The sequence below is a fragment of the Alternaria triticimaculans genome (assembly GCF_023758025.1).
Source record: "Alternaria triticimaculans strain BMP 0046 chromosome Unknown scaffold_12, whole genome shotgun sequence".
Taxonomy (NCBI): domain Eukaryota; kingdom Fungi; phylum Ascomycota; class Dothideomycetes; order Pleosporales; family Pleosporaceae; genus Alternaria; species Alternaria triticimaculans.
Window position 1 is genome coordinate 471001 of NW_026055969.1, and position 24337 is coordinate 495337.

Here is a 24337-nt window from a genome sequence, read left to right on the forward strand (position 1 = left end):
ACATGCGAGGAGTTTGAGATGTACGCATTCTGGGTCTAGAAGAAGGGTTTCGTTTGGCGTTGCGCACATCATTGTATTATTATCAACGAACGTATTCCTTTCCAGCCTACTCACATCAATACACGCACTTTTCAGCCACAGCTCCATCTATCGGCCTCGTACAGTCTTGCGCTGCTGCCGGCGGTATCGGCGTCGGAATCAACTACGCTACCCCACAATGCAACGCACGCTCATACGTCATTCTCGACTTTCCCCGTCGGGAACCGCATTTGTCAGAACAACACTAATCCAGCACGGGTATCACGACTGGACCTACTAACGCGACAAAGGCAGGTCGTTTACCGAGTTATCTACCGCAAGACTGGACGTATATATCAGCGACCAACTACAGATTATTTGCAATTCAGCCACCCATTCTTGTAAATATCGTGAAAGCATTGACGCAGATCATGCCTTCCATAAGTGAGATTGTCAAGGCACATCAGCCAGACTTGGCTTCATATGAAGAGCTCTGTGAGTGATCATGGTAACTGATCAATTTCATCGCTAATGAAGTTACAGACAAGTGGTTCCACACGCACCCGGAGCTGTCCTTCCAGGAAGCCAAGACAGCGGAAGCGATCGTCAAACATCTAGAGACTTTTAAAGCTTTCACGATTCATTCTTCCATCGGCGGTCACGGCGTCGCTGCGACGTTCTCCAATGGCCCCGGAAAGACACTTCTCTTACGTGCTGACATTGACGCGCTACCCGTGGAAGAGAAGACAGGCCTGAACTATGCCAGTACAGCGCGTATGAAGGATGTGGACGATGTTGAGAAGCCCGTGATGCATGCCTGTGGCCATGACATGCATATTACCGCGCTGCTTGCGGCGGCGGAAACTCTGGTCAAATGTAAACAGGCGTGGAGCGGGGAGTTGATCTTGGTGTTCCAGCCAGCGGAAGAAAGAGCAGGTGGCGCGCAGAACATGGTGGATGATGGTCTGTACAACAAAGTCAAAGAGCCGGACGTTGTGGTGGGCGCACATGTTATGCCGGAAAGAGCTGGTGTTATTGGTACGAAGCATGGTTTAATCGCCAGCTCGGCTGATCGATTCCAGTAAATCCGCCCTTCTTCTTGACTCCTCGTTCAAACTAACCCCTATAGACTTCGCATCGAAGGTCGACAAGCCCACGCATCCACTCCCCATCGCGGCATCGACCCCATCCTACAAGCCGCATCCACAATAATGCGTCTCCAATCCATCGTCGCGCGAGAAGTAGACCCCCTAGACTTTGCCGTGGTAACTGTCTCCGCCTTCCACGCAGGCGACGCCGAAAACATCATCCCCTCGGAAGCCAACCTGAAAATCGACGTCCGCGCAGCTCTACCCCAAACCCGCGAGCGCGTCCTCGCCAGCGTAAAACGCATCATCGCCGCCGAGGCCGAAGCATCCAACAATCCAAACACTCCTACCTTGACACCAACAACGCAGTTCCCCTTGCTCTTCAACGACGCCGACGTTACCAACGCGCTTGAGCAGTCTTTCTCAGCGCACTTCCAGCCTGGAAAGCATTCGTATCAGTCGGACATTGCGCGTCTACAGGGCTCGGAAGACTTTGGTATCCTCGCTACTGCGATTGGCAAGCCAAGTTGCTTTTTCCTCTATGGAGGCACGGATCCCGCGGTTTGGGATAAGGCGGAGAAGGAGGGGAGGCTGAGTGAGGATGTTCCTGGAAATCATAGTCCCTTCTTTGCGCCGGTTGTGCAGCCTACGTTGACGGTGGGCATGGAGGGGTACGTTGTTGCTGCTTTGACTTTCTTGAAGAAGGGCGAGTAGTTGGTCGTCTGATTCTCGAATGTGTCGTGCTATGAGGTTTTGGCTGCTGTAGGTATGCGGCGTGGTATATTCTTTAGCGGCTAGTGATAGTTACTGCCTATACCCCGCACCCGTTCGCTGTCTCTACATCCAAACATGCTGAAGGTTACGTTTTCATCTTCCGTTACAACTTGAGACGCAATACCCCTATCTTCTGTTCTCCAGCCCATAAGGCCTAAGGAATTGGTCACGGGTTTACCTTGGGCTTCTCTGATATATGTTAGACCTCAAGTTAGTACGTGTTCGGATTAGCGCGGCCTCCGTTCGGAAGCATGGAAGGCGCGGACGACGTCGGCCACTGCTTCAAGCACGAACCTCTGGACACTCGAAGACAGCAAATTCGACTGGTCTGCATTACTCCCGCATCTTCTGGCGATATCAAATGCCAGCTCAGAAATGCCTACCTCGAAGACGACAGAACACCCGACTATCGAGCGGTTTCGTATGAATGGGGACCAAGCTCACCGCTTCGGCGCATCTACATCGACGGTCAGCCTTTGAAAGTGCGTCAAAATCTGTATGCATTCCTCGAAACTTTCAGGACGAGACTCTTCAAGTTCCAAAGTAACGGTCTATACGAGGCCGAGACACAATGGTTATGGATCGATCAGATCTGCATCAATCAAACGGTGATTACCGAACGCAACCATCAGGTGAGGCTGATGTCCGAGATCTATAGTCGGGCCGCCTACGTTTACGTGTGGCTCGGGCCATGTCATTCCGAGGTTGAAGCGGCAATGACGGTGTTGAAGTCCGGTCTGAGACAGTACTACGAAGATAGAACCACGCTGTCGCCTACGAAAGGACCAAGGCGGCGTCGGATCTCTGGAACCGAGGAGCAATGCCATCCCACCAAGAATTCTTGCTTGGAGCCAGAGTCGGATAGCTTGCCGGCCGCAGCACTCAGATGCTTCTTCCTCAACACGTACTGGAAAAGACTTTGGATTGTACAAGAAATCATGCTGGCCCGATATATTCGGATCATGTGCGGAGAGACTATACTTTCATGGGAAGAGCTGAGGCGATTCTGTCTCTCAAGTGCATCTCCACTGCTGGCGCAGGTTCGGTACTGTATACCGCAACAGGTGATATGGCTTGTGGAACACGCGCTCTCGGCGAAGAAGTACACTTATACGAGTCTACTTGCGACCTTCAGTAAAAGCGATTGCCACGACCCAAGAGACAAAGTATATGGGTTGCAAGGTCTAGTCGCGCCCCACTCGAGGGTCGTAATCAACTACGCTAGAAGCATCCAATGGGTATTTTTAGATGCTGTTGGCTTGCTGTATGGACGCGAAGGTCAGGCAACTGAAGTCGAAATTGGAAGCGGTCTTGAAAAGATTGACTACAGTGACCCGGCAGAGACCATGCTCCAAGCTTCCTCTATCTTGCACGCACAGATGGAGGTCAGCACCCGAATTCCACTGGTGACTGCGCTTGTGGAACTGGGTAATCAGATGGGATTCCCGTTGGTGCGGATGTATGCGACTTGCATAGGCGGAGCCATCCAGAAACGAACAAAGTCTCTATGGTCCCAGCTCATCAAATACTACCTCCAAGAACGCATACCGGCGCTCTGCATACGAAGACAATTTGCATATGACGAGAAAGAGTTCCACGATAGGACCTACGATCCGACTGGATTGATCAGAGACTTGTGGGAAGCATACGAAGAGTTGGAATATGTCCACACTCGTTTCCTCCATTGGATTAAATGTGATAACCACCCCGAGCAATACGTAAGTTAACGACGACGACGAGATTAATCAAGGAGACTAAACAGGTCGCAGATATACGACCGCATGTATGAGGATCATCGCGAGTGGAAAACTGTGAGTACATATCTGCGCAGTGTCTGGGAAGCCTCAAAGGTACACAGGCTAACTTATCGTATCAGCGTCAAGCTACTGGATATCTGCATCGTCGTGTTGACGCTGTGGTAGAACCTATTCGTTTTTTTAGTGAGCGTCATACCACATATAGGACCGATATAGAGATTGCTTTGGAGAAGGTTGCCTTCAAGATAGTCGCAACCACTTACAACGCGACTCTGGTGTAGGAGCACCGCGACAAGCCGCAGAATCCGTCAGCCCTTTGGTCATAGCAACCGAACCTTTGCAATCAAAGTTCGTGTTCGTTCCTCAAGCTGTCTCGCACATTGAAGCAGCGGGCCACCTGGCGTACCTCCCAGAGCTCTCCATGACCTCTCGGATCCAACGCACTACCGTTATAATGAGTCAAGCTTGCTCTACCTTCACATACGACCATAGAACAATGAGAATTAGGCTTCCCGTCCGCTCAGCCATATACAAGCATTGTACCGGCAGATTAGTGCGAAACGACCTGGTAAGGGGATAAGGGTCGCAAGCATCATCTTGATCTTTTTTCGCACAAGGATCGGCGGTGTCAAGCTTACGAATTATTTTTCTTTGATACAACGCACCTTTCGTGCTATCCCTACTATCTGTGACCAGGAAGCTCGTAGAGCGGTGGCGCGCCCTGCAACTCGGAAGGCGGCGCAAAGACCTCATGCGCTGAACGATAACCAGACTGCTTTTGAGCAGGGGCGTTATCGGGGTAGGAAACGGCGGAGACTGGCGCAGGAGGTGAACCAGCCTTATCTTTCCGGCGTTTTCGAAGGCAAAATACCACTCCCACGATGATGACGATTCCCGCGACCACGAGCCCAACCGTCAGTCCGATTATAGTGTTTTTTTCCGATGCCCTTGTCTTCCGTGTCTTTTACTCCATCTGAGGCCACTGTTGCCAGGGTATCTGTTGCTGATGTGGTCGACGAGGGACTTGTTGACGATGTTGTTGGTGGCGAAGAAATCGGGTCTAGCGTGACTGACGAAGTTGATAATGACAAGGACGAAGACGAAGACGAAAATGCTTTCGATTCGCTTGAGACACCAGTCCGTTTGATGTACCAGCTAGTACTCCAAAAGCCATCTATCCTTTGCTCCTCATCGGTGCCCTGGGCATTGACGACTCTAAAGACGAAGGGGTTGGTCAGGTTGGTCTCTTCCGCGCGTACCTCCCATTGATACCATTGACTTGCTAGATTGACTAAGAGCCTCATTAGTACTTTATGTGATAATGAAGAAGCATGAACCCTTACCAGCGAGCTGCACCGAATTCGCGACCTTGCCTCTTTGGTAAAAGTATAAGTTGATGTTTTCGTACGTGGTCGACCATGATATATTGATGCTGGAGCCTTCGCGGAAGTCGATCGGGTACGTTATTGGAAAGATGAATCCGCCGTCGCTTGAGTCCTGGGGTTCTGTCCATATTCTTCCTTCTTCTTCTTCTTCCTGTCTCGGCGAGACATGAGAGGCGAGTAACGTCGAGCTCATGACCCACAGCCTGACGATGAGTCTCCACATAGTTATCTGATACTATGGCAAAAGGGCTGATGGTATGAAAGCGAAAACAAGGGGACACATAGCGGAAGAGTGCTCTGCACATACGCCTTTGGTTACACCGAGAGCCTGGAGGCGGGAGCCCTTCACCACGCCGCACCGGTTGAATGCGCATATCTCTTAGTTTAGTTGTTGAATCCCGTGGAACGGGTGAGCGGTTGGCTGAGATGCACTGTTTGAAGCAAGACGATAATGATGCAGGTCCTTGTCTGCTTTCGCCTACTCGATTCCCACCAATCACTATTCTGCCCAAACGCCACTGTCTCTGCTGTGCCACTTACTGCTCACTCTCAATTTCGCTACTTCCTTTTCGTCTGGAAAGCCATTCAGATCATATTATCGGGGGAAGAAGGCCAGCGGTTACTTGTCTGTTGAAATAACGCCAGCGTAGCTGTCCTTCTTTGAGAAGGACACCGGAGATGCGTGTGGGTTGGCTTTCGAGTGTGACGCAGCGGTTGATTACATCGGAATGGAGGACCAGAAGCTGACAAGGATTATCAGCGCTAAGCGCCGGGCGGGAAGCTCATACTGACACGCAGAGCTGCGGATTGAAGGGGCAAACCCCCAATAAAGTCGACTGAGCTTGTTCCTTCCAACGAGCCCCAATGTACTTGCGTTGAGTGAATGACAATGGCTGCAGGTAGGTCCTGGGGCAACTTCCGACGCAGATATCGAACTGCTGTTGCCGCCTTGCTCATCTGTGGCTTCTTCATACGCTCATATCGAAGATCGACACCCAGCGCCAGTATATTCAGCCAGCATCAGACCCCACTGTACTGTCCTCAGAACCCGATCGCGAAAGAAGTATTGGTCGTCCTTCGCACAGGTGCCACCGAGGTACTCGAGAAGCTGCCGATCCATCTCACTACCGTGTTGCGATGCATTCCAAACTACGCCATCTATTCCGACTTTGAAGAAGAATTTGGGGGACATCATATTCACGACGTTTTCGACGAGCTCGACCAGGATCTAAAAGACTCAGTGCCAGACTTTAAGCTTTACCACCAGCTAAAAACCGAAGGCCGAGATGGTCTCTCCATGGACGGTATCGCACACGATGGAAGTGGCGCATCGGGATCGCTAAGCAATCCTGGCTGGAAACTCGACAAGTTCAAGTTCCTGCCTATGATAAATAAAGCTCTCCGCCAGATGCCACAAGCAAAGTGGTTCGTCTTCGTTGAACTTGACACGTACCTGATGTGGACCAACCTGCTCGACTATCTGTCCCAGTTCGATGCAGAGGCCTCGCATTACATCGGCAAGCAAATGTATATTGGCGACGTGCTTTTTGCTCACGGCGGCTCGGGGTTTGTTCTGTCGGCACCAGCAATGAGGAAGGTGATCCGTCATTGGAAATCTCATATGAAAGTCTTGAACCAGTACACGATTGAGCAATGGGCCGGAGACATGGTCCTCGGAAAGGCGTTGAAGGATGCTCAAGTATCACTGCTGTGGGCATTTCCTCACTTCCAGGGTGATCCGGTTTCAACGCTCGACCACAACATTACCAAGATCAACAGACAACCGTGGTGCTATCCCGCGATTACATACCATCATATGCCAGAAAATGAGATCAGGTCTCTGTGGGAATTCGAACAAGAGTGGTATCGTAGGCGTCCAAGGAGCGCTCCTCTGAGGCATGCCGATGTGTTCAAGGGATACATATACCCTAGTCTGAGCAAAGAAACATCAGATTGGGACAGTTATTCCGTCGATAAGGCCTTCAGCAATGAGGTTTTGAAGGGCGAGGAGGTGCACAGCTCTTTCGAAGCTTGCCAATTGGCATGCGAAAGGAACACGCGCTGTCTGCAGTTCTCCTACCGCACTTCCAGGTGCCTTGTGTCAAGCGAAGTGCGCTTGGGTCGAGCGTCGACATTACAATGCTCAGAGTATTCCACTGCCGCTTCGAGGTGTGAAAAGATGGAGGAGCCGGCGGCGATGACGGGAGATGGGGTTCGTTCTGGTTGGATCGTAGACAGGTTGGAAGTGTACATGCTTACTATGGATCAGACGTGTGATCATCGGATAGGCTGGATTACTTAGAAGTCATGCAACTCGAACGAATCTTGTAGTTGGCCGTGATGTCGGTGGTGGAGCGTTGGTGTCTGATGGCTGGCGATCGTCATGCCGCTGGACCCTTGCTTAGGCAGAGGTTAGCTCGAAACGACGTAACCTGCCGCTCCAACAATCACTTCCAGACCACACACGGCTGCCTAGATATTGCAAGTAGCGATCGATACCTACACCCAGTTCCAAGACGCTTTCTCCGTCGATTCCCCACACACTATCCCCTCACGCGCCATGGCTGAGCCAAATCCTGCCCCGCACAGCGAGCGCGACCCCGCTGCGGCGACCGACGCGAACGAAACACGCGACGAAGAGAACGACGACCACAAGCCACGCGACAGCAACGGCTGGGACGGGAAGTTGCGGATAGACAAGATGAGCATTGCCGACGAACCACGCGACCCCCATGCGCAGGTTGTGAGCGACCCAGAAGTATCAGACGACGAGGGCCCGCCTCCCGAGCAGCTGGCTGCAGACGAGGATTTGCTGGACGATACACCGGAAGATGAGGACGACATAGAGATCGTGCACTCCAAAGTCTCAGACATGTCAGCGTTACGGTTGGAGAGGTTCAAGCAGATGAAGGTATGCTGTGCTGTGGGTTGTAGATGAGTTTGCCTAACCTCCCAGCGTCTCTGCCTACGCCAAAACCGCATAGAAAGCATCGCGATACCCGACGAAGTCGCGCCGACTCTCACAGAAGTCGACCTCTACGACAACCTCATAGCGCACATCAAAGGCCTCGATGCCTTCACCGAACTCACCTCGCTCGACCTCTCCTTCAACAAGATCAAGCACATCAAACGCCTGAACCACATGACAAAGCTCAAGGATCTGTATTTTGTGCAGAACAAGATCAGCAAGATAGAAAACCTAGACGGGCTTTCCAACCTGCGGCAGATCGAGCTCGGGGCGAACAGGGTACGCGAGATTGAAGGACTGGAAACGCTGACGGGCTTGGAAGAGCTGTGGCTGGGCAAGAACAAGATCACCGAGATCAGGGGCCTAGACACCCTCACCAATCTCAAGATTCTCAGCATTCAGTCAAATCGCCTGCGCTCGATAACGGGTCTGGAGAAGCTCGTCAACCTCGAAGAACTGCACATCTCGCACAACCTCCTCACAGAACTGTCAGGTCTAGAGAACAACGTCAACCTGAACGTCATCGACATCAGCGCAAACCCGATCGAACATCTATCGGGACTGAATGGTCTCAAGCACCTCACTGAGTTCTGGGCAAGTAACTGCAAGTTGAGCGACTTTGGAGAGGTCGAGAAGGAGTTGAGAGATAAGGAAGAGCTGGAGACGGTCTACTTCGAGGGCAACCCTCTTCAACGGGCACAACCGGCGCTATACAGGAACAAGATTCGGTTAGCGTTACCCCAGGTTGTACAGATCGATGCCAGTAAGTTCAAACCCCTCAACATCTCAGAACCGACGTTAACCTTGTACCAGCATTCGTGAAGCAAGTATAGGCGACCAAGCGGGAACGAGGATCAAACTGCAAAGGTGAACAAGGCATTTACACGGCGCACTAGGAAGAAGCTGCAGGCGTTCAGGCAAGCATACATCTAGCGTGGCGATATGGTGGTGATACCCTATGAATGCATGGTATTGGTGGCTTGCGTTCTTGCCGCGTGTTGTTCATGATTGGCTAATGTTTAGAGGATTGCATATAATACACCAACGCGCCATCTTATCCCTCGCTATTTTGCAATGCGTTGCGGTCGGATGACACCATCGTATCTTCTGTCAAAGGTGTTTCTATGCTCTTGTTGTCCATATGCGAACCGCTGTCACGCACGATGTGTTCCTGACTGCAACTATCGTCGTCGCGCCGTTGGAGTGCCGTCGTAATGAAGCGATGGCTCTTCGTTGTACCCGCACCCGATTTCATCTCGTATCCGCCCGAATAGTATGCGTTCGTCGTAGGACGGGTGGTGCTCTTGGTGCCAAAGAGTTGTGGCGCAAATTTTGTGGCGAGGGCTTTGAGCGCGGGACCACAAGCGGTCATAATCGCGACGTTGACTTCGATGCCTGAGAGGGTAATGGAGGTCTTGTATGTGGGGTCATTCGAGGTGCTAGATGGGTACCAAAAGTCGTAGAAGACTTTGAATCGAATTATGCCGAGGATAGCTACAATCCAGCCAGCAGAGAGCACGGCGCTGACAGCGAGTTTCTGGCGGATCGCCATGCGTAGGTTCCACATCATAGCTACTGGCACAAGGAGTATGAGTATATCCGTCAGGATTGCGAGACCGGCGGTGACGAGGGAAAAGGCGGCCATATTGTAGCACGTGTAGTTTGGGTTCACCACCTTGCCATCGATGTTTTGGTCTGTGTAGTAGTGGTCCCAGTACATGTGGATGGGCAGGCACTGCGTGAGAGCGGCGAAGAAGACGGATATCATATGACCCATGTTGAACCACCAGAGGATATGCAAACTCCAATAAACGAATGTCCTTTGATCGCCTAGCCTGATCAGAAAGACCAAGACCGAGGCTTTCACCAGACAAAGGATTGGGTTGTATATCAACTGTTGAGCCATGTTCCACTTGTCCGCTTCGACCAGCTGGTCGATAGTAGGTGTGCGAATGTTCCAGATGTGATGTCCTTGGTTCGTCAAGACGACAAATTTGAGGAACACACCCGCTTGTGCGGCCGCTAATGCCCACGCCATGCATATGAGCCCATCGTCTAGACGTCTTGTTAGCTGGACGTTGCAGAACTGGATAGTTTCCATGGAAGCTTACCCCAACGGAACCGTTTGATCAAAAGCCGATGATATAATCTCAGGCCGACAAAAATCGTACTAATGGAAGCAAATGCAATAGTGATGGCAAAGATGGCCGGCTGCTTGGAATCTGAAGGTTCACTCATGACTACCGCAATAATCTGGCAAGCATGAACGTGGTACGAAATGAGGGACTACGGTCAATTGATATACGTCCCAACTACGTTGACAAGTAACCGTGTCTTTGGAAGACCAAGAACTCAAGGACGTGACTTGCAATACCAACGGCCTGTCGAAACAAGTGAAATGAAGCATCGGGATGGGATACGCATCCTTCATCGTCTCCGCGGCGCACGCGTTCTCGATTCGACCCGAATGACGGCAAAAACTGTGCCTCAGGTGCGCAGATCGCTTCCTTGCTTTGACTGTGAGCCGTGCCGTTGATGCCACGAAAATTCCTCCCAACAAGACTCCCTGAAGCGTTCCGTCGCTTCGGCATCAGGATTCTCCCACTTAGGTAGTAGCCTGGAGAACTACTTCGTCAGACTGTTTCTCACTCAATGTCTGATACTATTTCCCAACATGAGATATCGATTGTGGGTTCTGGCGCAAAGATACACCGATGCCGGGAGTTTGAGGCTGTTGATCAAAGCCTCGGACCGTACCCGAAGCCCACGCTATTCCCGATAGGGATGAGGAGCTGGGGAGCGGTACCTAGGGCACATTTCCCCGTCTGCCGTCCCTCCCGTGCCGCACGCCTGCATTAGCACCGGCGTAGTAGATTGAACCGTAAAGCTAGAGACTTTTCACTCGCAGTCTTATAGCCGGAAGTGGCATAATAGGCAAATACCACGATGCAGTCCTGCTCGGCAGCAGTATGTGGTGAGGAGAGCAGTGCTGCATGAGGACGGCCTGCGCGCATAAGTGACAGTGAAAACAGCTGTTCACAAGCCTGGGCGGTAAGAGTTGGGATCGAATCCTTCCAATACTCCAACGTGCATATAGTGGATCTCCTCCTTGCGTTTAGAAGCAGAGACTCGCTGATGCTGGCCTTGCCGAGCAGACGTGCCGTTCCCCCGAGCCGTTCCAAATTTCGGTCGATGTTCAACCGCCCCGTTGCCGCATCGAAGCGAACCGTGAATGGTGCTATAGTCTGGGATCATAGCCAAGTTCTCTTTAGCGAGCTCTCTTCACAGCGATTCTGTGGATAGTTGCGAGTCCGTGAGGAATATGTGGAGTCCCTCATCAACGGTCTGGGTCTGGATGGAGTTTGAGGGGGTTTGTAGACAAGCCGTGTTCTAATTTTTGGCATTCTCATGCGAACCGGAGGACAAGCCCCTTCTGCATGAGTTGATCTCCTTACTTACAGCCATGGTCTGATGAAAGTGCGAAGGAAGCGTACGTGCATCCAAAATCCATACCACTTGCCCACGAGGGCGACGATTTTGAGCGATGAATACCACCAGAAGGTGGCGCGGGCCGTTGACTAGATCTGGGCGACCAGACCCCACAGGAGCCGCACGTCTGCTGTAAGGCCAAACATGAATCGCGTACTGCTGCTCTGAATGAGCAAGGTCTCGGCACTCAATGCTGTGGCAAATACCGCGTGCGAGCTATATCTTTACTCGAGCAGTCGTATCCTGTCTTTTCTCTTTTACTTTCTTCAGCTGCAAGCAAACTTCTTGTCTCTTCAGTGCGGCTCGACAATCGCAATCATGGTGTCGTCATTTGTCAGCGCGCTCTTCGTAGCATCCGCCGCCGCCAGATTCACGCCTCGCTCCTCAGAACCCCCAATGCGTCTCGCCGATCGCCAGTCGAGCAACTTTGCGAGCATTCAGCAAACAGCCGATGGAAGCGTTCCCCGTTTTGGATGGGAAGATTTAGCCCTCACGGATGCGACTATTGAGGATGCCCTGGCCTCAGTATCGACCGACGCGAGGTCATTTTTCCAATTTGCTTCGCAGAACATTGCGAGCGACTCTACCCTTGAGACAGAGAGTACTTTTAACGGCCGTGAATGCAAGGTATTCCCTGGCGATGAAGACTGGCCGGCGGACGCGAGCTGGTCGGCGCTCAACGATGTAACCAACGGGGCTCTACTAAAGCCTCTTCCCCAAGCACATGTTTGCTACAACACTAGCTTGGCTGGTGCAGACCAGAGCGCTTGCGATGCCATGACCAAGTCGTGGACTGATCCGTTTTCCCAGTATGTAGCCTCTGAAGATTACCTCCTCATAGCCATCGACTAACGTATATGAACAGGCTCGACGACCCACTTGAGATGCTAAGTCCGATGTACCAAGGCAGTACATGCCAACCACCTCAGCTCTACGATAGTAAGGAGTGCACCCAAGGAGGATACTCTCTCTACGTTGTAAATGCCTCAACTACCGCTCAGATCCAATTGGCGCTTAACTTCGCGCGAAACACAGGCGTTCGCTTTGTGGTCCGGAATACTGGTCACGATTTTGCTGTAAGTGCTTCGTCTTGGATACCTAATCTTCCAGTCGCTGATGGGTCTTAGGGCAAGAGCGGTGGTGCTGGCTCTCTTAGTGTATGGACCCACGGATTGAAAGACATTGCATTCATCGAGAACTACGAGTCTGATGATTACACTGGACCGGCTATGAAGGCTGGCTCAGGTGCGCAAGGCTTTGAGCTTTACGCTGCTGCGAGAGATTTCGGCGGCACAGTCCTTGGCGGTGAATGTCAGTATCTACTATCTCGACATGTTGTGGGATATGCACTGACTTTGCTTGCGATACAGGCCCTACTGTTGGCGCAATGGGCGGGTGGATCCAAGGTGGCGGCCATTCACCTCTGTCTGGCCACCTGGGCTTAGGCGCTGACCATGTGCTTTCCATGGAGGTCGTCTTGGCAGACGGTCGCTACGTGACTGCTGACAAGAACAATAACCCCGAGCTGTTCTGGTCACTACGCGGTGGTGGCGGTCTGACTTTCGGTGTCGTAACCTCAGTCACCGTCAAGGTACATCCGGACCAACCCGTTGCTTCCGCCAACTGGGTTGTCACTACAGGCAAGAACGTCAGCACCGAAGCCTTCAAGCAAGGGCTCAAAGCCTACATGAAATATTTCCCACAGAACGCCGATAACAACACTTACGCCTACTGGAAAGTTTTCCCGGGGCCCGACTCCATCATGATGGATATGTCGCCTTTCTTCGCTCCCGGCAAGACCGTCGAAGAAGCCAAAGCTCTGGTCGACCCTTGGGTAAAAGACATGGCCGCACTCGGGATCACTGTCGCGCCCGAATGGACGCAGTACAACGGCTTCTACGATGCGTACAACGGCTCTTTTCCCGTGGAGGCCGTGAATAGTAATGGTGTAGCCACTACTTCGCGCATGATTCCACGTTCCAACTGGGCCAACGAATCCATCTTCGATGAGACTTTCGAAGCCCTCTGGCAAGCCGTCGACGAAGGTATGGCGCTGATCGGCTACAACATGGCGCCATCATGGGAGAAAGGCGGACGCCCTGACAACTCTGTCAATCCAGCTTGGAGAGACATGCTCGGTTTCATCATCACCGGAACGGTGCTGAACATGACGAATCCAGCTCCAGAGATTGTTGAAGAGCGCCTCAACATGACCTATGGCGTTATGCAGAAATGGCGCGATCTCACGCCCGGCTCCGGTTCGTATCTCTCTGAGGGAGATCGCCTTGAGCCGAATTTTCAATGGTCGTTCTGGGGCAGCTTCTACCCGCGTCTCTTGGAGGCGAAGCGCAAGTATGATCCGTTCAATCTCTTCTGGGCTACTGGGGCAGTGGGCAGTGAGTTCTTCAATGTGCGTAGCGTTGACGGTCTGCCGAACGAGAATGGAAGGCTTTGCGTCAACCCACAACCCACGCTCTACCAGGCTGAGGGTCCAGACTGGGTTCCAGAGTAGATGGATGCTGTTGTGACAATCGAACGTATATAGATCTCGGAAATGGAAGTGGCCGGAAATGCAAGACCTGATAGGCACAACGCAAAAGTCCATAATCTGTTGATCTTGATCGTGCCACAATGCGCCGCGGTTTTTCCACGCCTATAGCAACATATTGAGTTCTGTATGCTTCGTAGAAACGAGGGCGCAACTTCTTCGCAGGCCTAGCGCAGGAGCTGCGTGCTCTGATTGGGCGGGCTTGACAGTGATGACGTCCGCTACCTTCCCCATCCACACCGATAACGGTGAGCGTGTTCAAACCACTCTACTTTGCTCCATCGATATGTGCAGAGTATGGCTTTGACAAATTTTTCGCTCAGAACTTCTCGATGGTAACAGTAAACTGAGGCTGATCTATACTGTCTTGTCTCGGAGCAATGCCCGGCAAAGCGATGCTTCACCAGAGGACACCGATCCTTCTGAATGCCATACAATTATCTTTGTTGCATCGCTTAGAGATCTTTATGGGCTCACTTTTTTTCAGCCTGGAGCTATCCCCTTCATCAACTGGTATACGTTTCCATGAAGCCCATCAACATTGACTGCTAGCATGACTTCCAAATCTCTGTACGATACCGCACTCGTTTCCTAGGCCTCACTGATTTCTCAGGAAGCATCGCACGCAAGGAGAAGAGTAAATACTTTATCTCACAACAGATTGATGTTCCCTGACGCTACTACTACTACTGCGTCTATTCCAGCCCGTTCTGACCTCGATATTTGAGTATGTGCAGAGGCGAGTGCGAGTGATGGACATGTGTATTATACGCTACCGTGGGAAAATAAGAGAACCCTATTGGGGAAAGGGCGCCTTAGCACAACAAGTAGAATGCTGCTGAGCATGATGGGTCTAATTTTGGTGATTTGCGGAAACAAGAGGACGAAAGAGTCAATCCAGTCAAAGTAAACGAGAGTAAGGACTGTCGCATCGGAAAGCCCTCCAGATCGAAAACAGATTACTCGCTACTATTCAAGACGTCATGGATGAACACATCCTGATACCTTGTATTCCAAAATGGCTCGCGGACTCCCGACATGGAACACGTTGAAGGCTTTGCGTTTTTTCTTGGCAACGAAGTAGATCACTATCGTCGATTAGGTGGAAGGTATCGTCTTGATAATAATGGTCTACATTGAGAGAATCGTCTCTTATACTGTCTAGGTATCATATGCACATGCCACGTCAACATCGTCCAGGGCCAGTAAATGCTTCTTCCCTAACTACATAACCTTCCTATTGTTTCCATCCGATCCCAACTCCAAAATCAGACCATTCAAGTTCAAGCGTTGAATATTTCCGTTGTGTATGTCGCGGCGTCTTGCTTGGCATCATCATTCATGAACAGCCGAGGGGCTGCACTCAGAAGCTTGGGTTGCCGTTGATCTTGAGACCGCTTACACCGTTGGCAATGCCTTCAGCATCAAGTCCATTCGTCATGCCACTTTGGTAGTCGCGAGTGATCTCGTCGAGCATGCCAGCACTAGCAGCGACGAAGCCCAAGTAGGGTCTGCTCGGGTCCAGGACGCGGGACAGGTATTCCGGGTGGAACTGGACACCAACGAACCAGGGATGGTCCTTGATCTCAATAACCTCCATACGTACACCAGCTTCATCTTTGCCGACAAAGCTCAGACCGCCCTTCTCGAGCGTCTCAATGTAGTCAGGGTTGACCTCATATCGGTGACGGTGGCGCTCTAGGATCTCCTCCTTGCCGGCGTACAAAGCGCGGAGACGAGACCACTCGCTGCCTGGCTGGAAGAGTGTGGGACGGAGACCGAGACGCATGGATGCGCCCATAGTGCTCTTGTCTACCTCTGGCATGAACATGATGAGCTTGTTCTGCGCCTCGCCGTTGAACTCCTCGGAGGTTGCGTCCTTGATGCCGCAAACGTTACGAGCGTACTCAATAACGGCAATCTGCATGCCGAGGCAGATACCAAGGTACGGCTTCTTATGCTCACGCGCCCAGGTGGCCGCCGAAATCATACCTTCTGTGGCACGTTGACCGAAGCCACCCGGTACCAGGATACCTGATGCCTTGACGACCTCGTGCCAAGCGTTGTGGTACTTTGCAGGGTCTGTCTTCTGACACTTGGGCTCCAGATGGTCCGAGTCGACCCAGCGAATGTCCAGCTTCCTCTTGCACCGCATCGTAGCGTGTTCCAACGATTTGATGACTGACAGGTATGAGTCCTGGAGCTCCACGTACTTTCCGACAAGTGCGATCGTGACCGGGTCGTGGAAACGAGTGTCGTGGCCAGTGAGCGACTGCCATTGCGCCCAGGTATGGTTGCCCTTTTGCAGCATTGACGCCGAGACTGAAACTTGCTCGAGAGCAAGGAATTGGCGTACCATCGGAATCAGTCTTTGTTGTTCGAGAAGCATCGGTACTTGGTAGATGGATGGCATGTCACGGACAACAAGGACTTGTTCGTTCTCGACCTGGCAAAAGTGGGCGATCTTCTCGACAGCGGAGGCTTCAAGTTCGCGCTCGCAGCGGCAGGCAATCTAGTACTGTCAGTCATCCAAAGTAATTGCTAACGTGAAAGGCTCGACATACCAAATCTGGGATCAGACCGTTACTCCTCACCGCCTTGATAGCCTGCTGCGTAGGCTTCGTCTTCTGCTCGCCGTGGATAACCGGGACATACGAGACGTGAATCTGCATGAAGTTGTTCTTGCCCGCACGCCTCCTCAGCTGGCTCATAGCCTCAATGAAGGGCATGCTCTCGATGTCGCCCACGGTTCCTCCCAGCTCAATTATGCAGACGTCCGGCTCCTCGCCTGAGTCATCGACGGGTATCCGCGAGACCTTCTCGATCCAATCTTGAATCGCATCGGTGATGTGTGGGACGACTTGTACGGTTTTACCCAGGTAGTCGCCCTTGCGCTCGCGCTCGATAACGTGCTGGTAGATCTTGCCAGTGGTGATGTTGTTGTCGCGGGTGAGGGTGATGTTGAGGTAGCGCTCGTAGTTGCCAAGATCGAGGTCGACTTCGCCGCCGTCGGAGAGGACGAACACTTCGCCATGCCTGAGTTTTTTTCAGTCTATATTCACGGTACGGTTGGTGAAGCCTACTCCTTCGGGTTCATAGTTCCCGCATCGACATTGAGGTACGGGTCGACCTTGATCGACGAGACGTGCTGGGACGTCAGTATGGTCGGTAAACCGCGTCAGTTCATTGCACTTATCTTGAGGCCGATTGTCTTGAGGAGAAGACCTGTAGAGGAGGCTGCGACGCGTCAATCAGCTACAGCACGCAAAATAAGATCCTGACGTAGAAGATGATCTACAGTGGTGCACTTCGGCTACACACTGATAGCGGTGGTCTCGTAGAGACTGGTATGTTCTCATGAAAGTCAAACTTCGCGTGGAGCGTCATAGACGCGCGACACTTCTGACCCATGTCAAATAGCTTACCTATGATACCCTGTGTGTACGCGTTAGTGGTGATCAAAGGCGCGGCAACCTGCAGCTTACCTTCCCCACGCCGCTGATGACGCCGCCAGACACAAGCACGTACTTCATGATGCTGTTTGGTGCCTCAATCGGTTATGGGGAAGGGGAGGGAAGGAAGAAAAGTCGAGATTTCGCACGCGTTAACTTTGAAAGAAAATCGGCGCATGGACCCTCTAGCGGGGCAGATCCGCCCGCACTAGCGCCCTCTCGAGGCTTGAGGCTTGCGACCATGATCCTGCAGCGAATCTTAATCCGAAGCTTCATTTCCTGAGAAAAATTGTCTCAAGCCCAGTGTCTTCTTATATTAACTTCAAATACGAGCTATCAAATGGTATCTTGCTCCCGTCCGTCGAATATCAAATGCATTACAATGTGACCGCCTCACCGAGTCTTCAGACCCCTCCTGTGTTGTATAAACGCCATGCAAACGTTCTCAACGCTGGCAACTTTGGAACTAAAATGAAACGTCCGAGGGGAATAGGGTTCGTTCATCATGTCGTCAAGATGCAAATCGGTATCTGCAAAAGATGCTCCAGATAACCCAAATAATAACCCACATCGCCCGCTGTAGATGATGCTCATGAAAATGTAGATGCCTGAGAGGTGTGGCGAGGTTGTCATTCTCTACGCCGTCGCTTCAGCTCGTCGTCTTCCGTATTGTCGTGTTCTTGGCTCGCGGTGAGTCGTTTGCGTGCCAGTGCCTTTTCATTGCCCTTCTTCACTTGGATGTTGCACCCTTGTAACTTCAATGCCCGGGTGAGCGCGCTGCTTGGTCGCATACCCGGAAAGTCTTTGGCTGTGTAGACTGTGAAGACATCGCTCAAGACCTCGGTGAGTATGGGCGAGAACCCTCCCACGTGGAGGTTCATAGGATCGATGCGCATGAGGACGAACCGGAGTCGGTACTTGCCATGTGTACGGCAAGAGAGGTCTGGAAAGCAGAAAAAGCAACCCTCGGCGTCATGCTCATCCTTTGCTACAGACGGAGAAGCTACGAGCTGGCCCATTAGTCGTCGCGTTGTTCGTCGGTCAGGCTGTATGAGTGCCGTCTCTTCGTTCGTCCCTTCTGCGTTCCAGAGCGTGCAATGAACCACGTTGAGCGAGTAACGAAGCTCTTCTTGTTCAGCAGCACCGGTCTTCGGATCCGTTACTAGTAGCTGGATGATTGGCGGAGGGTCAATCACCCTGCGGTCGCGTTCTCCGAACCCACATGCTCGCGCAGCGATGGGTTGTTGTCGCACACGAAGCTCGTAGTTTAGATTCCTATCTGTGTCAGTCAACGTTGACCTACCCAGGCGGGAGGTGTTCCTACAGTTGTTCGTTGTACACAGGCTGTGGTATCGAACCCGGCAACGGAATTGCTCGATGCTGTTTCTGGGGCGGAGGGGCTGTCGCAGGGGTCTCTGAATACGAAATAGATCCCAATGGCGCCGCTAGAGAGCCGCGATGTGATTGTGAGTGCTGATGGGAACCGACGGACCCGCGGAATGGAGTGCTACTTGATGCATAGCTTGGGGTATACCCAGGCGAGGGCAGTGGAGGGTAGGCTCTTTGCTGCGAGGCTTCTACTGGTGAAGTGAGAGATGAGTAGGGCTGCTCGTGGTGTTGGCTGTGGGGTTGGTTGGGGTGATAGTGGCGGGGCTCCTCGTACGGATACCGGTGTTCAGTTAGTCTTCGCGGCCCTCTGCTGTCAAACTCGGAACGTGGTGAGATGGGGGGACCATATTGCTGGGGAGAATATGGAGGGTCTGATCTAGGTGGGGTGTAAGGATTCGAGTGCTGCAGTAGCTTCTCGACGGGGGCTGCTGCTCTATGTAACGAGGACGGCTGAGGGTAGTCGTGTCGTGGGTGCAGTCCAGCATGGATCGAGGGCAGTTGATTGATGGGGGAGCGGAACTGGTGATCCGGGCGTGGTGGTACAGCGTCTGGCGGGATCTCCAGCGGGGGCAGTCGGCGATGGGAGTAGTCGAGAAAGCCAGGGGGCGAAAAGATGGGAAGTTTCTGGGTCTCGGTCATATCTGGAGCAGGACGAGAAGATGTTGTCAGAGGGAGCGACGGCGGCGGAGGTGGAGGTGGTTGGGACATGCGTGTATTATTATTTGGCCGGGCCAGGACACGATGCACGAAGCCGCATTGGGATGAGGGTTGTGTTCAGTTCGGAGGCTCTTTTCAAATTGGGAGCAACGGGTCGTGGTGCAGTGTTGGACAAGACGTCAGGAGTGGGAGCACTGCCTCGAGTGTGGCGGCGTGAGTAGTTTATAGTTGACGGTTCCCTGTAGTCAACCCTGTAGGTATCTGGATCGCCAGCAGCCAGATCGACGGTCGGATGCTTGGATTCAGCAATGGCGACGTTGAAGTGGAGGCGCTCAGACGGCTTAAAACAACGGGCGCCCGGGAAGGGGAAAGGATGCAGACGGGGGTGGGCCCGCAGCACCCTGTTCACTCGCAAGCCTCACGCCAACCGTCAAGAGTAGCCGGCTCGGAGCATAAATTTCAACAAGGACAGCGATAAGTGCAGCGATGGGAGGGCGGATCCGAGCTTGGCGGAGCGGTGCTAGTCCCCAGGTTTCTGACGTGGGCTGGGTGCAAGCGATATGAAGGCCGGGAGATGGGCACTGCTCGCAGGTGACGGAGTGGGGACATGTCATGGCCGACTGGCATGATCAAATGATGGTGATGGCGTCTGGCTGGTGCATGTGGCCTCAGCGGGCGCCATGCAGCAGGAAACTTTGGGAAGTCTAGCTCAGTGAACTGGCTTCGCAGTATTTTCGTGGGGCGTCAGTTGCAGGCTGGCGGCCGGGTAAAAGGTCGACAAACAACGGCGTCCCGGTTTCGCAGGCACGTCTGTTTCGAATCAAGGCGGGCCAGGGTGTTGCACACTGTAACCCGGCGGCAGCCAATATGGAGCAATATGCCAGATATCACGTAACTCGGTCGGTGGGCGCTGGCGGGCGACGCTTTCGGCGAGGGTCCAGATGGAGGTCAGGAGTGGCTGCAGCGCGAACCCGGGAACGGCCTGGAGGCCCATCTGTCAGCGGGCTGGGCGAATGGCGAGGCTGCAGCGGTGCGGCTAAAAGCGATCTGCCCTGCGACGCCTTTCTTGTCCGTCTCCGCGCACCCACTTGGGCTGGTGAACCCAGTCAGGACGGCTACCGGGCTTTTGGAAGACGGCTGCCGTCGCATGCGCCCATCCAGCAGTGACATGAGACAAAGCCTCCGCACCTGGCTATCGGACTCGATGGGCAACGGGCACGGCCGCTTATGTTGGTCGGTGGCTTGCGCTTGACCGCGGTGGGCGACCGTTGTCGTTAACAGCAGACAATTAAGACACGCAGTATGCTGCCAGTATCGCTGCCATGGCGGCGACACGAATCACGGCCCTTCGCTTGCGGCCCTGGAGAGAGTGGCAGCATATTGCAGTCATGGAAGGCACCCGTGGACAAACCCCATGACGCCCAAGTTGGACATGGGAGCAGTTGGACATGGGAGCAGTTGGACATGGGACGGCAGTTGTCGTCTATCTGTCTATCTGTCTACCACTCTACCACTACCAGATTACACTCTACCACTCTACCACTCTACCACTCTATCACTGTCTCGCGTGGTCTACTCCACATCAGACGGCAGTCGACCATTTAGAGGAAGAGCTGGATGGTCAGAGTAACAGCTGGATTGCCCGAGTAACAGCGTTACAGCGGTCCTAGCGCCTCTCTTATTGCCTCGCTGCTCAGTCTGATATTGCGCCCGCACGGCGTACCTGCGTGTGTGCGCGCGCCCTAGGCTAGCCGCCTCCGCCGTGTGCTACCTCAGGCGGACGCATGTCTACTTTGACACACTCGTCCTCTGCTACCCCTCACCACCCATCGCGACGACGCTGCCCTCGGTGAGCTGGCACGTGTCGCAGCCAATCGTCCGCCCGGGCACCTGCCGTCTCTGCCCTCTACTCTACGCGACCACCCAACCGCCGCCCACGCCTCCCTCACCGCCCCGTCGTCTCCCACAGCTGCAACACTACTCTGCGCTGAATCACGTCGCCACTCCAGGGCTCGATCGACACGCTGCCCGCATGGCTGCTCACTTCGGCAACTACGTGGGTACGTGCGAGGCCACCTCACCCAGACGGGCTGTGGGCGTTCTGACGTGCCCTCTACCGTCGCTCAAAGCGGCCTCTGCTCGGCAATTGCTGCCCTGCCTCGATTCGTGCTGACGGCCTGCAGACTATAGTGGGGCCAAGCCTCCTGCCTCAGCGACTCACGTTCGCGACCCACGTCTGCACATCCTGGCGGCGACGATTCCGGAGATCTTCGCCAACAAGCACATTCTCGACATCGGCTGCAATGCTGGCAGCGTTTCGATCCAACTAGGTAAGTCCAGGAAGGATACCCCTGCCACCTGCTGCAACCGACTATTACCACCATCGACGAGATATTGATCAACTGCAGCCCTCGATTTCCACGCGGCTGCCGTCACTGGCGTCGATATCGATCCCAAGCTGATTGCCCAGGCCGAGAAGCTCCTGGCCTTGCGCGCTTCCCGTGCAACACCCCCCACGAGTTGCGACCCACCCGTCGTCGACTACTTTCCCATGTCGGCCGTGCTCACTCATGGCTACCGGATTGAACCGCACCGCAAGCCTGTCCACACGTCTTCCGCTGCGTCAGCTGCCTGGCCGCGTGTAACCTTCTTTTCTGCAGATTGGGTCCTGCCCTCTGACCAAGATGCTACCGACTCATACCATGTCATCCTGGCATTATCCGTCATCAAATGGATCCACCTCGAACATCGAGACGCTGGTCTGACGACGTTTTTCGCAAAGTGCTCATCGTCTTTGAAACCGGGCGGCTACCTAGTCATCGAGCTCCAGACCTGGGACTCATATCAAAAGGCCATTCGCCCCAATCATGCTCCCCATTTCCAAGAGACCCTCAAGGAGCTGCAACTACGGCCAGAGACATCGTTTGACAGTCTCCTTGCCAATCACGGTCTGCACCTCTGCGCTTCGTCGGACGTACTCCCTCGTCGCATCAGTGTCTATCAAAAGGCCTAAGAGCGGTTGGTAGACATATTGGTAGGGATTGACACTCTTCCACTAGCATCACGTTTCATGGCGTTCGGGTCCCAGTCTCTAGTATCGGGATTTACCATCTCGTCTCGCTCGGGAGACGTTGCAAGTCATCCATGGCATTATTCACGTTGACTAATCTCTACACTCGTGCCGCTGCAGCATCTACCGTATCTGGCTCTCATATTCTATTAATCAAAGTACACATGTTAGATTGGACTCGCTATCCAGGCAAGTAGAAAAGTATCCCAATCCGCGGCTAGTTACTACAAACGGCTGGTCTGCGCTCCACTTTCTTGGTCTTCTCTCCGAGGCTGTTCCCTGTCCGCCGATCTTTGGCCCTCACCATCCCAGGTTCTATCAAGCCATGCATCGTACGATTGCGGCAGCTATGCAAGTAAAGATCGGCCGAATAACAGGCTTTTCAAACTTCCGGCCTCGATGTCCGCCTCAGTAGTGAGGCATGCAGCTACAACCTAATTGTGATTGCAGCCATGGCTCCGCAAACGTCTCTGGCGGGCCACGGTAGAGTAGTGAGGTTGCGACATTTGCATTAGCCGCGTTACTACACAACCCGCCACGCTAGCCAATGGCGGCTCGGAAGCTTTTCGGCTTATGCCGGGTACCCATCCTCTGGTTCTCCAGACATTAGATCACATGTCGTCCACTAATGCAAACCTTATTCCACTCCGGATCTCGTGCAGGCCGAGGTTTTCTGCTTATGCTGTTCAATAGTATATCTACTACCAGCCGTGCTATCCTCATCGTAACGTCATTCCAGATGGCCGGCTCTAGATGTTTCGACAATTGATGATCGCTCACCGGTCCGTACATTGTGACAAAGTCTAGATGACAGGAGCGTAGGTTCGCCGACTCCATGGCAACATGGTTTAACCTAGCCGCCACTGACCGCTTATGAGCTGTCACAGAACGTGAAATTGCCAAACTCTCGTTGACGATATGACTGCTGATGCTGTGAAAGATGAGATATGACGTTGCATTTCCGTCAGAGAGCACCAATTCCCCGTCTGTACCATCTCAAACAGGTAAATCCCTCGAATTTCACGCTTTGGTCCCTGAAGCCTTGAGGACGGCGCAAAGGTTCGAGCGCTTGGTTTCCCTCATCAGCCGTAGATTCACCTTAGCTCGCACCTTGCGAACCACGTCGACTGTTGAGGAGCTCGCTGGGAGATTATGCCACACCAAGTACAAAGCTTGATGGAGTGGCTGAGTTACCTCTGGACCGGTGCTGCACGATGCCTTGCCCGCTGGATGCCATCTCATCAACATCTCGTTCGAGAACCAGGGACAGGCCGTATGCTTTGAAAATTGAGTTACTGGGACCCGGTTGATGCGAGCTGGCGACTCGGTTGTCGATCCGTCAGAGCGGTAGGCTCATTCGACATAGTCTACAGATCTTGAGAGGTGCTCAATCTCGCAGGTGAAGTCGGCCCTCACGAAAACCCAATGCATTAGCTGGAACACAGCCAAGTCGTTATTCTGTTTTTACCGCATCTACATGGCTGCACAGCTTCGGTAGCTTGGTTCCTCTGAAAGCCGTGCCATGGAACGCCAGTGCAGTATCTGGCCAGTGTACCGTCCACTGCGGCGATTCAAGCAGACATGATCTTGTCGTTGGTGTGGGAACAAGTCCGATGATGCGCTCCCCTGCAGACCAGGCAGACTTGCGACTACTGTTGTCAGCAAGCATACGCCTATCGGGATGCAGCATCATTGCTTGCTTGGTCGCACGACAGCCAATACACTCACCGATGGAGGCATCG

At 53.1% G+C, this 24337-nt stretch overlaps 9 protein-coding genes across 9 annotated transcripts; 6 read left to right on the forward strand and 3 right to left on the reverse strand.

The window, feature by feature from the left end:
* Positions 1 to 449: 449 nt before the first annotated feature.
* On the forward strand, positions 450 to 1820 carry J4E78_007688 (uncharacterized protein; the record flags this gene model as incomplete). Its single annotated transcript, XM_049368293.1, has 3 exons — positions 450 to 513; positions 562 to 1099; positions 1148 to 1820. 3 exons carry the CDS (start codon positions 450 to 452, stop codon positions 1818 to 1820), a joined length of 1275 nt encoding a protein of 424 aa, XP_049219947.1.
* Positions 1821 to 3259: 1439 nt separating this feature from the next.
* J4E78_007689 (uncharacterized protein) lies at positions 3260 to 3802 on the forward strand (the record flags this gene model as incomplete). The annotated part of the gene is made up of 3 exons (XM_049368294.1): positions 3260 to 3598; positions 3650 to 3691; positions 3764 to 3802. The coding sequence occupies 3 exons, from the start codon at positions 3260 to 3262 to the stop codon at positions 3800 to 3802; spliced, it is 420 nt and encodes a 139-aa protein (XP_049219948.1).
* A 2109-nt stretch (positions 3803 to 5911) lies between these two features.
* Positions 5912 to 7324, forward strand: J4E78_007690 (uncharacterized protein; the record flags this gene model as incomplete). The annotated part of the gene is made up of 1 exon (XM_049368295.1): positions 5912 to 7324. One exon carries the CDS (start codon positions 5912 to 5914, stop codon positions 7322 to 7324), a length of 1413 nt encoding a protein of 470 aa, XP_049219949.1.
* Positions 7325 to 7362: 38 nt separating this feature from the next.
* SDS22 (Protein phosphatase 1 regulatory subunit sds22) lies at positions 7363 to 8812 on the forward strand (the record flags this gene model as incomplete). The annotated part of the gene is made up of 3 exons (XM_049368296.1): positions 7363 to 7368; positions 7499 to 7933; positions 7979 to 8812. The coding sequence occupies 3 exons, from the start codon at positions 7363 to 7365 to the stop codon at positions 8810 to 8812; spliced, it is 1275 nt and encodes a 424-aa protein (XP_049219950.1).
* Positions 8813 to 9044: 232 nt separating this feature from the next.
* On the reverse strand, positions 9045 to 10228 carry J4E78_007692 (uncharacterized protein; the record flags this gene model as incomplete). The annotated part of the gene is made up of 2 exons (XM_049368297.1): positions 9045 to 10045; positions 10225 to 10228. 2 exons carry the CDS (start codon positions 10226 to 10228, stop codon positions 9045 to 9047), a joined length of 1005 nt encoding a protein of 334 aa, XP_049219951.1.
* A 1569-nt stretch (positions 10229 to 11797) lies between these two features.
* On the forward strand, positions 11798 to 13991 carry J4E78_007693 (uncharacterized protein; the record flags this gene model as incomplete). Its single annotated transcript, XM_049368298.1, has 4 exons — positions 11798 to 12288; positions 12345 to 12555; positions 12607 to 12790; positions 12850 to 13991. The coding sequence occupies 4 exons, from the start codon at positions 11798 to 11800 to the stop codon at positions 13989 to 13991; spliced, it is 2028 nt and encodes a 675-aa protein (XP_049219952.1).
* A 1399-nt stretch (positions 13992 to 15390) lies between these two features.
* Positions 15391 to 17560, reverse strand: PYR7 (CTP synthase; the record flags this gene model as incomplete). The annotated part of the gene is made up of 6 exons (XM_049368299.1): positions 15391 to 16539; positions 16592 to 17063; positions 17111 to 17175; positions 17347 to 17381; positions 17435 to 17462; positions 17513 to 17560. 6 exons carry the CDS (start codon positions 17558 to 17560, stop codon positions 15391 to 15393), a joined length of 1797 nt encoding a protein of 598 aa, XP_049219953.1.
* A 548-nt stretch (positions 17561 to 18108) lies between these two features.
* On the reverse strand, positions 18109 to 18703 carry J4E78_007695 (uncharacterized protein; the record flags this gene model as incomplete). Its single annotated transcript, XM_049368300.1, has 2 exons — positions 18109 to 18648; positions 18698 to 18703. The coding sequence occupies 2 exons, from the start codon at positions 18701 to 18703 to the stop codon at positions 18109 to 18111; spliced, it is 546 nt and encodes a 181-aa protein (XP_049219954.1).
* A 2854-nt stretch (positions 18704 to 21557) lies between these two features.
* On the forward strand, positions 21558 to 22538 carry J4E78_007696 (uncharacterized protein; the record flags this gene model as incomplete). Its single annotated transcript, XM_049368301.1, has 3 exons — positions 21558 to 21585; positions 21709 to 21855; positions 21934 to 22538. The coding sequence occupies 3 exons, from the start codon at positions 21558 to 21560 to the stop codon at positions 22536 to 22538; spliced, it is 780 nt and encodes a 259-aa protein (XP_049219955.1).
* Positions 22539 to 24337: the final 1799 nt, after the last annotated feature.